The sequence below is a fragment of the Mytilus californianus genome, unplaced genomic scaffold, assembly GCF_021869535.1.
Source record: "Mytilus californianus isolate M0D057914Y unplaced genomic scaffold, xbMytCali1.0.p SCAF_6, whole genome shotgun sequence".
Lineage (NCBI taxonomy): Eukaryota > Metazoa > Mollusca > Bivalvia > Mytilida > Mytilidae > Mytilus > Mytilus californianus.
Window position 1 is genome coordinate 77,709,218 of NW_026262712.1, and position 14,540 is coordinate 77,723,757.

The 14,540-nt window shown below is 33.7% G+C and overlaps 1 protein-coding gene across 1 annotated transcript in view; it reads left to right on the forward strand.

Annotated features, from left to right (window-relative positions):
* Positions 1 to 14,540, forward strand: part of LOC127706327 (uncharacterized) — a 207,329-nt gene that overhangs the window by 124,024 nt on the left and 68,765 nt on the right. Inside the window, exons 11-15 of the mRNA XM_052210860.1 lie at positions 5,103 to 5,232; positions 7,844 to 8,060; positions 11,169 to 11,330; positions 12,758 to 13,106; positions 14,209 to 14,503. Of these exons, the coding sequence (XP_052066820.1) occupies positions 5,103 to 5,232; positions 7,844 to 8,060; positions 11,169 to 11,330; positions 12,758 to 13,106; positions 14,209 to 14,503 (1,153 nt within the window). The remainder of the gene's footprint in view (positions 1 to 5,102; positions 5,233 to 7,843; positions 8,061 to 11,168; positions 11,331 to 12,757; positions 13,107 to 14,208; positions 14,504 to 14,540) is intronic.

The window sequence follows — 14,540 nt, forward strand, 5'->3', positions numbered from 1 at the left end:
GGCAGATTCCGTTAATCCTACGTGCGGATTTAACCCATATACAAAACCATACTGGACACCCGATGTTAAGAAAGCTAATCAGACGGAACGGTCAATGCGTAAACAATGGCTTGCAGATGGACGGCCCAGAGGAATGAGTCATGGATCGTATAAACATTACAAAAAAGCCAAATATGAATTTCGGAATGTGCAACACGCAGCTTACGAACAATATATCAAAAAATGTTACGATGATATAAACGAAGCAGCAGAGTGCGATATCCGTTTATTCTGGAAACTAATAAAAAGATATAAACCATCAACATCAAGAATGTATCCAGAAATCATTCATAATGGTGATACATGTAATAACCCAGAAAGCATTGCTAATGTCTTTATGGACTATTTTTCAAACGTTTGCACAACGGACAATACTGTCACTTTTGATACGTCCAAGAAACTATTTATTGACAGTGCATATTCGGAGATTTTAAAAACCTGTTGTAACTCCAATGAGAACCTACCTGGTGGACTCATCAACGAATGTGAAGTACGCGATATCGTCAAATCCTTGATGCATAAAAAAGCCAGCGGACACGATAAAATTCAAAACGAACATTTAATATACGGCGGAGAAGTTGTTATCCATTGCCTTACTTCATTTTTTAACCTCATAGTGAAGAAAGGTCGTGTACCTGACGATTGGAAGTTCGGTTTACTAGTACCACTCTATAAAGGAAACAATAAACCTAAAACATCTCCTGACAGCTACCGCCCGATTACACTTTTGCCGTGTGTTTCAACGGTCTTTGTCAGAGCATGTTATAAAAAACCGTTTGCTAATCGTACTGGATAATATAAACTTCCCAAACTGCCAACAACAAGGATTTCAGAAAGACCTCGGTTGCCTAACAGCTTCCTTTAATCTACACGAGACAATTTTCCATAATCTTGAATTTTGTAGTAAGATTTTTGTAGCTTTTCTAGATAGTAGGAAGGCACTCGACACGGTCTGGAGACTAGGTGTCATGTACAAATTGTATCAACTAGGTGTGAACAGTAAATTATGGGTAATAGTTAATGACTTTCATACAAACACAAAAAGTGCTATAGTTGTTAACCAGCATTAGTCAAATTTGTTTCCAGTGTTGGAAGGTGTATAAAGACAAGGCAGTGTGCTGTCTGGTTTATTGTATTTAATTTTTAATAATGATCTAATATGTGAAATTGAAAAATGCAATCAAAACACAGGTATATACAGTATCAATTGCTGTGTACCTGCTCTTGCTGATGACATATCTTGTATTGCCACGTCCCCACTGTCTCTTCAGCGCATGCTTGATGTGTGTTTCGAGTACTCTAGAAATTGGCGATTCTGTGTATTATGCAATTCTCCGTAAATACAAGAGAAAGCAATGTTATCTTCAACTGGTGTATAGGAAATAAGAATATTCCATTATCTGACAATTATACACATTTAGGTATAGAACTTAGTTCTCGATTCAAAACTAAGAACAGAACTATAAATGCTTGTAGAAAAGGTAAAAACACATACTTTGCATTGAAGGGAGTAATGTCAAGAGCAACTAATCCGTCTGTATAAGTTAAATTATACAAAACTGGAGTCTTACCGGGCGTCCTTTATGGCTGCGAAACATTGAGTAACCTCAAATCCTGTGATATAACGACGCTAAATTGTTTTCAACACTTCATTGTCAAACACAATTCAGCATTAAAAACTTCTACCAGATCTGATATGTGCGAGAGCATTATTGGGATTCATCCGATTATGAGTTTTATTCACAAAAGAAAACTGTTCTTTTTTCGACTATTTTCATTCCTCATAAACCCTCACCGCCGTCACTATGGATACATTCCTGATGTTTTTGACATTTTAAAAACATATGGACTTATTCAATATCTTACCGAATATATTGATACTGGGAGTTTTCCATCAAAAAGTCAATGGAAATCGATTGTTCACAAAACAGTTAACGAACAGCAGTCAGTCAACTGGTTAAACCGTATTGCGTTAAATGACAATTTTATACGTTTTAAAAATATTCCCAACACAGTTTCTATGACCAACTTCTGGAAAAAAGCACAATCGTTTGCAGATACTAGTATACGAAATTCCTATTTTATCACAAAACTGTTAACTGATATACCAAATTCATCTGGAAATAAGTGCGTCGCATGCAAAAACTACTTTGATGATGTCTATGTACATGCATGTTGTTCTTGCAGTTGTACTACAGAGCTGTGTGAATTGTGGTGGAATATGATTATTGAGAATTTTTCACTACAACTGTATTGCGAACTAAGTGAATATGATGATGAGGATGTGTATCAACTTTTACTAGGACGAAATCCATTAAATGTCATTGCCGAACATTCGGAGTTTGAGAAGCTTTGCCACGCCCATGTTGTTCAATGCGTAGCAACATATGGACGTTGTGTCAGGTTAGGCAATACATGATATGTCATCATTCAAGACTGCATAAGGACTTTATGCCGAATGACTAAAGTGTATATTTTTCTGTATATGTAAAAAAAAATTTTTTTTGATCTGTTCCTATTTCGTTTATTCTTTTTGATGTGTGATATTTAGTTAATTTTGTGTATTCATTATGTCTCAATCATGAGGAAATAAAGACATGAATGAATGAATGAATGAATGAATGAATGAATGAATGAATGAATGTATTCATTATGTCTCAATCATGAGGAAATAAAGACATGAATGAATGAATGAATGAATGAATGAATGAATGAATGAACGAACGAACGAACGAACATTGCAGGTTACAAACCTATAACATTCCATTACATTCCAGTAAACTTTAGGAAAATTCAACTAATGTGCTTTCCCACATGGTTATTTCCAGACAAATTCTTGAAAATTTTCCCAATTATATTTCTTTGCAAAATTATTAAAATCAACCTGTACCTTAACTTCGTGGATACCAACATTGCGTAGAATAGTTAAGGCAAACTTAAAGCTATTGAGGGAAAGGGAACATTATCATTTTTCACCTGAGGAAAATTGTGGAATTCCAAGTAGAGTTTGCATATTTACAGATATGCAACACTTAGGTGAAGTGTAATTGGGCCTAGCATATTTATATCTAGGAAATTGAGAGGAAAATATCGTTATAATAAAAATAATGATAACAACAAGGAGAAAAATGACAATCGGTAACGTTTTTTGTTCGGGGTGGCATGAGCAATACTATCATTCAATCGATCTATCAATGACTATATTATGATTTTATTCTATCGATGTTGTACTGAGTAATTGCAGGAATATGATTGTTTTGTTTATCATCTCCTCAAGACCTCGATGATAATTATTGCGAAGTTTTAAATTCCAACTTTGTTCTTATGGAGTGCCTGTAACGTTACAGTGTTTCATCATGTATCATATTTGGAGGGTTGAAGGGAGTGGGCTCTTCAAAACATGTTTAACTCCGCCTCTGTTGTGCCTGAGGTCCGTTAAAAAGTGGTTGTCTTTAGTTGCTGTTTGTCATATATGTTTTTCGGTTATTGTTTAAATCAGGCCGTTGATTTTATCCTTTGAATAAACGACTCTCGAATTCGTGCAATTTCCAGTAAATTTCCTTCGTCACAATGATTATGTTATTACGTCACAGTAAGAACCGATTGTTCGATGACGTCGTTTATGCCGATTGACCTCGGTTCAACTGGTGTAACTCATTCATAAAAAACAACTCGAGATTGGTGTATATGTGTGTAATATTTGATGCTGTATGTTAGTCATCAATCCTTACCATTTAAGATTTCGACTCTACCCTTTCACAAGTGTATAGATCAAGCGCCCTAATTGTTTCCTTCGTCCCTTTATCTATTAATTCTGATATTAGTTTTCTGGGAACGGTAACCCCTCTGTTTACTTTATATTGATTGATATAACAGACTTTTTTAAGCAGTAGTAACCTCCCTTGTAAAATCGATATTACATATATATACCAATATATATTAATCATCTCCATTTAAATATATTTTGATGAATACTTAAACTTATTGATACATTTATTACTAGAATTTAACAAATTTATTTCTTACTGCAGATGAAAATAAGATATTTTGAAAGCATTTTCTTCATATACGAATGGACGCAAATATACAGGAACCCGGAAAGGCTTTCCATATGAGGGTTTTTCCCTAAGCCTTAAATATGTCAACTGTCATATTGCAAAGCCAAATATAGCCAGCTTGTGTGTGTCACCTCTATTTCGGAGTTTAAAGTTGCTTATTTTGTGCTTTTATATGCCACAAGATGTATTTTTTCCCATTTGATTTAATATTGTTTACATACATATTTGTAATTTTTTTATAACATTATGTTGGTGGACAAATAGTTTTTATTTAACTGCAGTTGCAAATTGCTTGAATATTGAGCAGAGTTCTGAGAGGTGCATGTGTGAAGAAACAAAAATACACAAACATTTTTTGAAAAAAAAATAAAGAAATATAAGTATTATGTATGTTGTAATCTACAGTCTTAATTTTTCATTGAATTAAATGTCTATTACTTAATCTTTAGCACACAGTATTTCGGTCTTTATCATGGTCATATTTTACTGCTTTTTGTGTATTGCCTTTCAATCTGTGATTTTTGTTTTAATTCTAAAGCAAGTCTGCTTGATAAAACTATGGAAATAAACTGTTTTTATCACTCTAAAGGAAAATATAATATCTCGGTAGCTATAGTGCGTTATCTCTTGGCCGTTTGTATAGTTGCTTTGTGATAAGTAAAGTATGACCAATCGACGACAATTTTATGGTTGACCGTTGTCACTGCGCCCGTCTATCAGTCGGCGTAACTAATTCAATATGCGTTAAGAGATTTATTTCAAAATTAACGACGTTAGAAAGGATGGTGTTCAATAAGTGTTTCAACTTTTTGGCGATTTTCACTCTTTTTATGTCAACGAACATAAACCTTTGAAAAATGAAAAATAAGGAATTTACACACCGTTTTGTTCTTTTTATACACTCTATTAAATCAACTACTATCTCACATGTATAGGTGGGATGGGTATATGATAAGGTACATGCACAAATGTTATTCATTTTATTGAACTTTATTTCTTTTGCAGGAGTATCTCGGAAAAATCATCGGCTGTTAAATTGCCGTTACGGCTTGTCCTATCCAATATTTCACATTACAAACTGTGGTAAAAATAAAAAGTTCAGCATAAGTTCTTGGGGATTCCAACATGCAGATAAGTAAGATATGTTACATGATATAAGTTAAATATATTTAAATATTACGATTAATTAAAATTTCACAATTTCTTGACATAAAGCGGATTATATAAATAGCCTTAACCAAATCCTTATCATTAAACATGATACCCCACCGACGTTTTATTACTCATTTGATTTTTCTGTAATTATATTGCTTCCAGTTGATTCCTATATAGTATAAAGACATCAATTTCCTTATCTATGACAAGAATATTTAAAAAAGAAAAACACGACAGACTAATTTTGTCATGATATTATCATAATCATTCAATTCCAAATTGTTTAAACTCATTGTTTTGAATTATAGAGCAACGTATTTTACACAAATACATTGAACAGTTGTTTAACCTATTGAACGCCGGGTTACTTATTCTCAATATTCATATAAAAGTTTTTATTCCACTGTTTAAACATATTGATAGTTTAATCAATATTTGATTGGTTGAGACTATCCCACGTGTCATTGAACAAATCTTCATATTCCATTCTGAGGATCATATTCCCCTCTGAAATGTCGGGATTACTTCGTGCGACGTTACGCGCGGTTAATGAACATAACGTTTTGAACTTCCTATTCTTCTTAAAATAGTGATAGCAAAAATCATTATCATGTTCAAATTTATTTCAGACGATAAAACAAAAAGACTTATAATTAAATTTTGATCCTTACTGTTTATCAATGGGTATGTCGTGTTTAGTTTGACTTACAAAAACAAGCGGATAAGAAAAAAAAAAGTATGCAAAATAATATTTAATGTATTGATAGCAAACAAAGCATAGGCAGTGGAATAAAACATTCATTTCCCTTTGCCTCGGGAGATATGAAGATTTGCTCACCCTCGAAAAATCATATTTCCCTCGGGCAGAGCCCTCGTGAAATATGAATATTCTTGGGTGAACAAATCTTCATATCTCCCTCCGGCACGGGAAATAAATGTATAGTATCGTATTATTTTACCGTGATTTTAATCTAGAATTTCATGTTCACTTAGTGAATCATAAAGCTCCAACCCTGAACTACGTATTCAGAAGAATTTTTATAACAATATTAGTATCAATTAAAGTCTTTCCGCCTACCAAACCGATTTTTTTATTGTTTTAATTTAAATTTCTATCATTTTAAAATTTCGTCAAATCGAAAATGCATGAAATATCAAAATGATCTTTTGTATCAAGTATCGAACCTACATAAACTATTTGAAATCGACCCTTGCAGACTGAACTATCTTTCAAGACGGTGTTATCTCCCCGCAAGCCGAAAGCTTTCTTATAGGCTTTACAGAAGTAAACTAGAGAAAAACCGAAGGGTGGGAAATATTCTTTGGTAGTTCAATACATTTGATTTTAACAATTCAAAAGAGTCATAAAGGATATAACACCGCAAAAAATCTGAATCGACTCCGTCGAACTTCATTACTGAATAGCCGACAGTCTTCTGGACGCCAAAACTTTGACATCGCGGCCTTTACACCAAAGATCTTGTTTTGGTAAAGAACCATCAATTTGGGCCCGGTCACATAGAAAGTAGTACACGATTTAACAAAATGTTTAAAATATATAATTATTATAGCTGTCACTTTGTTAATAAGTAAAATATTTGGGTAACTATGGTATCAAATGAATGCTTAAGGACTTTGGATCACTGTAGAACCCTTGCTGAAGGTTTGTCTTAAATAATAAAACAAATATGTGAAATTGAAATAGGAGGGCATATTTGCTTTGTTGCTCAAATTACAGTACTGTCATTGGTCTACCAAACTTTCCTGAATCAGTGTGCTCTAATATGCAATTAAATGTATGTTGAATTTTCAGCACAAATCAGGATAAGGTATAGTTTTGACATGAAATGACTGTCACTTTAATTGAACTTAAGACAAAATAGCTGTAAATGCTTGAAATTGCAGAATTTAACATACAAACCAAGGGCTATGAATCAGTTGTTTTATACCTCGTAGGATAAATTAGTAACAATTACTTAATGTCATGTGGTCTCTGGTGGAGAGTTGTCTCATTGGCAATCATACCACATCTTCTCATCTTATACTGAGTAAAAGTGGTAAAGTCCATGGGAGATAATTCCCATATTCAGTTATAAAGAAATATTGTAAGTGACAATGGCTCGGAAAATATTCTTCGTAACAATTATTCCATTTGACTCCTAAAACATGTGAACTTGATAAGATTAAAAGATGGAAGGCCAAGTAGTACACCAAGCATGGACATTTTTATATGTCAGAAACTGTAGCCGATACCAAACAAAACAGATAAAGGATGAAAAATGTTAGTGACATCAACTTCATTTTGTATAACGGTAAAGATACGCCTGGTAAAAAAACAGTATATTTTTGGATTTTGCATAGAGCATGACCTATCACATGTAATAATTTTCAACAAAATGGGAAACTTTCGGTTCCGTAAATTCCCTTCAAGTTCGAATGCAATCATACATTTTTGGATTGATTAGGGCAAAAACTTGTTTAAATCGAAACGGTTCATTTTTACATAGGGCTATGCTCGACACAGGAATGGACTTTTTTTCAGAGAAGAATTGACTTATTATATGTGTTTATTGTTATTTTCTTTTATTTAGGTTAACTATAACATGTACTGCTGAAAACGGAGGTTTCCTAAAATATATCGATAGGGAAAATTATGACCATGAGATAACTGTCAGACTCAAAGGCAAAACAGTTCAAAGTAGCTTAATCTTCCGATGGGATTATATAAAACCATACCAAGAATGTATAAAGGGAAGTAAAACAGATTGTAACCAACCACCAGTTGATTGCAAGGACTTATCTAAACAGGTTTGCAGAGGAAACTCATCTATAAAGTGGTTAACTGTAATGTCATGCGGCAATTCCATTTAATTGTATTTGCCTGTTTGTCTGGTTTGATATTAATATTGGGAAGGAAATTTATTCTTTTATAATAACTGTCAAATTTTCTTAACACGACAGCATCATACATATCATTACCGAATATGTTGTTAAACAGTTTTAAAAGATGTTTTCATCTACAACTTGGATAATTAAGGTACACTCTTATACAACTAATTCAACAGTAATTGTGACTCCGCAAAAAGAAAGAACTTTACAAGTTATCTTAAATAGTTTAAGCCATTGAGAAAATTTTCTATAGATATTTGCTAAACATTCAATTTCGATCTTGAAACCTATTAATCCGTTATTTTAATATTATAAAGAGGTCGAGACAGTGCTCTTCCATTGTCAATGTCAAATCCGCAAAAACCAAACTCAATCTATGTAATAGCTCGTAACATTTTGTATAAAATGGTTAGATACCCTTAGTTATCACTGAAAATCGAATTATCTTTTTTTCATTAGTATAATATTATAAGAGGAAATGAGTTTTGAAAGGAAGACGTCATATACCAATATCGAACCAGGTGCGCTAGATATTTATATGTTAGAGCAATATTAGCTCTAAAGCTTCGCAGATGATAACGGATATGTTCCAATTGTGGTAACTACAATCCCGTCCCCCTTTCCCCGAATGTGACTTACCGAATTAGACTTATTACCGGGTTTGTACTAACATGAGCAACACGACGGGTGCCACATGTGGAGCAGGATCTGTTTACCCTTCCGGAGCACCTGAGATCACCCCCAGTTTTTGGTGGGGTTCGTGTTGCTCAGTCTTTAGTTTTCTATGTTGTGTTTTGTGTATGGTTGTTTATCTATTTGTCTTTTTCTTTATTAGCCATGGCGTTGTCAGTTTAATTTTGACTTATTAGTTTGAATGTCCCTTTGGTATATTTCGCCTCTCTTTTCCATGCACTTATTCCTTTTTTTTCTATGACTTGACTTGATGAAGATTAGTTCAGAAGTAATGCCTAGCAAAGACGGCCGGGGATGCTATTAGTTCTGCTACACATCATATGTGGAACAATATTAGAGGAATCACTTTATTAAATATCACCATAGTTTAACTAATCCCAGCCGAAATTAATTTGGTCCACATTCATAGAACATATATAAAACATGCTGACTGAATATCGTTGATTTGGAGTGTTTAAACTAAACTGCATGGGAAGGAATGCAACTCAGAAGGTAAACGATTTATTTCACACATCGTCATGTAGTGTGACAACGATTTCGGAAATATGTTTTACACATAAATTATTGTAAATAGTATCAGCACGTTAACGTTTGTATTTAGTTTCCAAATATTTCGCCCTCGAGCATCATTTAAGAGACATTATTCATCGTATTGGTAATACACTACAGCAAACTAGGCCCAGTTACAATATTATAAATTGAGTTTGTGTTTCACAACGTTTAGCTTTGTTTTGTGGACTGTTGATTTACTTTTTCTTCGTTTTTCCCCTTTTTAACCGTAGTATTGTCATAATTGTTTTACTAATAGTTTTGCACTCTTTTATATTTAACGAAAGCAAGACTGGATTTAAAAGAATTTAACGTTAAATGTGGTTTGTTTAAAATTTTATTCGACCATAGAGACTTCCATTAAAGAACATATTTCCGCATTGCTGGTACTCATATTTATCGATATTATCAATGGCTGATAAATGAGAAATGCATTCACATTAGAGCCTCGAAAATGTTTATCACAACCAGTCAATAATAATAATTATACATCAATTTCATTGTGATTAGAGACATGAATTAATGTTTGCATGTATTTATTAAGTCTCCCAAACGAAGTTTGGGAAGACTTATTGGTTTTGCTCAGTTCTTCTTCTTCTTCTTCTTCTTCTTCTTCTTCTTCTTCTTCCGCCGCTTTTAAATTTGAACTTGTCCGCACCCGTTCTCCAAAACCGCTTGTTAGATTTACTTAGGGTTTCACAATATGTTAGACTAACATGTCTAGTGGTGCAATCAGGGTTTTGTTTGTGCAATGGGGTTTATAAAGGGGTACTTTGAGGGGCAAAAAGAAAAGAGGGTTTTACTATAGAACCCTATGGGATTTTATTTTTAAAAATTTTCAAATGAGTATAAATTGAAAACCGTTTGTGATAGACACAATCTTTTTAATTGAAAATGTTCTAAATGATAAAGCCCATTAAATGAAATACAGGGTTAGTCCCCAGGGGTCACCCCACCCCCTGCCATTTAAAAAAAGTTCTAATACCTTGTAAGTGGTCAAGATCCCCACCCCTAAACCATATATATTCTGGTTTTTCATGATAAAGCACATCAAATGTAATACAGGGTTAGTCCCCAGGGGTCACCCCCACCCCATGCCATTTAAAAAAGTTCTAATATCTTGTAAGTGGTCAAGATCCCCACCCCTAAACCATATATATTCTGGTTTGTCATGATAAAGCACATCAAATGAAATACAGGGTTAGTCCCCATGGGTCACCCCCACCCCATGCCATTTAAGAAAGTTCTAATATCTTGTAAGTGGTCAAGATCCCCACCCCTAAACCATATATATTCTGGTTTGTCATGCTAAGATGGTTTGAATGATATACAGGGTTGTCCCCAGGGGTCATCCCGACCCCCTGCCATTTGAGAAAGTTCTAATATCTTGTAAGTGGTCAAGATCCCCACCCCTAAACCATATATATTCTGGTTTTTAATGCTAAGATGGTTTGAAATGTTATACAGGGTTAGTCCCCAGGGGTCATCACGACCCCCTGCCATTTGAGAAAGTTCTAATATCTTGTAAATGGTTGAGATCCCCACCCCTAAACCATATATATTCTGGTTTGTCATGCCAAGATGATTTGAATGATATACAGGGTTAGTCCCCAGGCATCACTTATGCATATAACTTTACTGGACCAAACCAATTTTCACTGGACTTTGCCCAATGTCAGGCGACCCTGGGAATTACGAATTATGGGAGCTTCGTTTGGGAGACTTCGTAACAGCATCCTGTTACAATCATTTCTTGTTACTTTTGTTTTTATCATTACATGTTAGCCAGACATAAAAGTGGAATGGGGAGGATGGAAAGATGATCTTTCAGGCATAGACCATTTTGAACTTGAATTGTACGAGTTAGTGTCTACTGGAAGACAGTTGGATCATATAATTGGACCAGCTGTCCATCGTAACGAGAAAATATCAGTCCAAATTTCGGAGGTATGATGCACACTTTTCTTCTCATACATATTCATGACAGTGACTATTTATTCACATAGACGTAAAATTATTCATGTGCACTTTCTTTGTTAGGTTGTATACCAGTGAATGTGTTCTCCAGTAATTACTCTAAAAATTGTTATTGAAAGTGATACAAAGATGTCCCTACTGAGTGCTTTGCAAAAAGTAAAATAACAAAAATACTGAACTCCAAGGAAAATTCAAATCTGAAAGTCCATTATCAAATGGCAAAATCAAAAGCTCAAACAAATCAAACGAAAGGAAAACAAATGTCATCTTCCTAACTTGGTACAGGCATTTCCTTATGTAGAAAATGGTGGATTAAACCTGGTTTTATAGCTAGCTAAACCGTTCACATGTATGACAGTCGCATAAAATTCCAAGTGATAGATTCAGTGTATTTCAAACCTGTGCTATTTTCGTTATGATTTTCAATTTTGACATACTAGCATATTCACAGTATTACAGCTCAATGTCTGTAGTATGAAGTTTTAACAATAATATAGGGTTTTTTTTCAAAACAGAAAATTTATTATCGCCTTAAGATGGCTCAAAACCGCAGTTTTCTATGTTGTGTTTTGTAAACTGTTGTTTGTCTTTTCGTCGTTTTTTTGGCATGGCATTGTCAGTTTGTTTTTGACTTGCGTTTTGAGTTTGAATATCTATTTGATATCTTTCGCATCTCTTTTCGTTCACCCCAAGTTTTTGTTAGGGTTCGTTTTGCTCTTTTTATAGTTTTTTATACGGAGTCTAACGACCATGTTTGTCTTTTCGTCGTCTTTCGTTATCGTTGCAAGGCGTTGTCAGTTTCTCTTGACTTATGAGCCTCTTTTTGTACATTGTGGCAAGTCGGAAAACTTACAAACGATACTTTAATAAGCCAACTCTTACTCAAATGAAAAATTGGGAACAATTAAACAAAGGTAACAAAAGTACCTATCGTTCAGTCGGGAAACCCTCCCCTGTATATACTGATACGTTCTGTCTTTTTTTTCTTTAATACACTTAGACAATATTTACATACAATAACAATACAATAGTAATTATGTAATGTTTATCAAATGTCTATGTATACACATTGGCTAAGTAGAAGAGGGGCGAAAGATACCAAAGGGACATTCAAACTCATAAGTCGAAAATAACTGACAACGCCATGGCTAAAAAAGAAAAAGACAAACAGGCTAACAATAGTACACAAAACACAACAAAGAACTGAGCAACACGAACCCCACCAAAAACTGGGGGTTATCTCAGTGATTATTCACTGCCTAGCCTGACAAATTCAAGCCTATACAAACCTACGGGCTTCCCTGTTATTGAATCGTATGTTGACCTCTTGATATCTTTTTCGAGGTTATTGTGTTGTTGGGTTATTGCCATACATATTTATATCTATTCCATTTTAGCAAATTATAAATCTGCCGAAACCGGGTATGTATTCCATGATACTGACATCGATTGACAGAGCAGGAAACCACCTGTCAGCAAGATGTCTCGTTTTGTATGATGATAGATCTGTCGTTGACATCAAACATACAAAAAGAATCAAAGTTAATGAGGCTTCAGCGAAAACTAACTATACATGGGTGTCAGTTGATGATTTGAAAATATCTGTTACATGGAAAGATCGTTTTTTAAATGAGAGACATGAAAAGCACGGCTGGTTGTACGGAGTGGGAACTTATGTAGGCGTTCAAGAGGAGTACGATGATTTATATGGACCTCGAAATGTCTTTCCTATTGAAAATATACATGGTATGTAAGTGGATGGTTGCATATTCAGTATCGTTTAAGTAAATTTCAATCATCAATCATTTTATTTAATGTTTACCACTAAATAACCATAACTTGTTGGAAAATAATAACACAAAAAATAAATAAATATTTGCTCTTTTCTTTGACAATAAGTCAGATCAAACAAACCTTATTCTGACCTAAACGTTTTAGGCAAATACCTCGATAATATATATATATATATATATATATATATATATATATATATATGTGCAAAAATACCATACTACAAAAATGTAAATTTGTGGTTATGAATATAAAAAGTGTGGCTTCCTATTTAATCTTATTATTGATTTAAAGACCGATATAAAAAAAAATGTTGCATTAAGATAACATATTGACTTAGTGAGTTTTAAATAAGATTATTGAATCATCAGTTTTCTGACTTAGTTTTCTATTGGTTTTACACTGAGTTTTTTTCACTGAACATTGCCATGACCATGAAGTAAAATGCATATGATCAAACAAAAAGTATGCAGTCACTATTAATATTTTTAATTGATATGCCTACATAAACTTGACACTATCACACCATACAATATGTACCTTACACCATTACACATATACCGTACACATTACACATGTACCGAACTCCATTACATCATACAACTTGTACCGTACACTATTACACCCTACTGTGGCATACGACATGAACCGTACACCATTACACCATTACACAATTAAACATGTACCGTATTCCATTACACCATTAAACATGTACCGTACATGAATTTTGAATAAACGGCAACAAAAGCGGATCTTTGTTCAATTATCGTTTTCATATTTTGAAAATAAAACTTTAAGGAGAAAAATCCAAGGCAATCGGATGAACTCCAAATGAAACAAGACTCAGTGTGTCGACAGGGCAAGCATCTCCCGTTATGTATGCATCACCCTAGTCCACACTCAGTCAAAGAGAGAATGACGAAAAATGTCACGATAGGGCATATGACATATTCGGTAATTTGGAAGATCAGTCAACATTTATGATTTTGTAAGATAATGTCTTAACTTTGCATCCAATGATGATATAACAATTCAATTTTCTTTTTTTTTCTTACAGGAATTGTAAAATTTGAAATTAAGTATGAAGTATATGGACCATATCTAAAAGAAAACCAAAGTTTCACACAAACAGCAAATGTATTAAATCAAGCTGAATATTTGAATATAACTTGGGAAGATGGATATAGACTTGATATCACCGTTAAAGCCCTTGACATTTTAGATATTTACAAGGATGATATAATATCAGTTTATAAAGATGTTAGTTCGCCATTAATACAAAACTTATGGTTAACTAAGGGAGACCGAGTGAATATATCAGTACATAGTATGGAAGATTTCTCTAAAATGACGTGAGTATTGTCACATTTATTACGTTTTAAAACATTA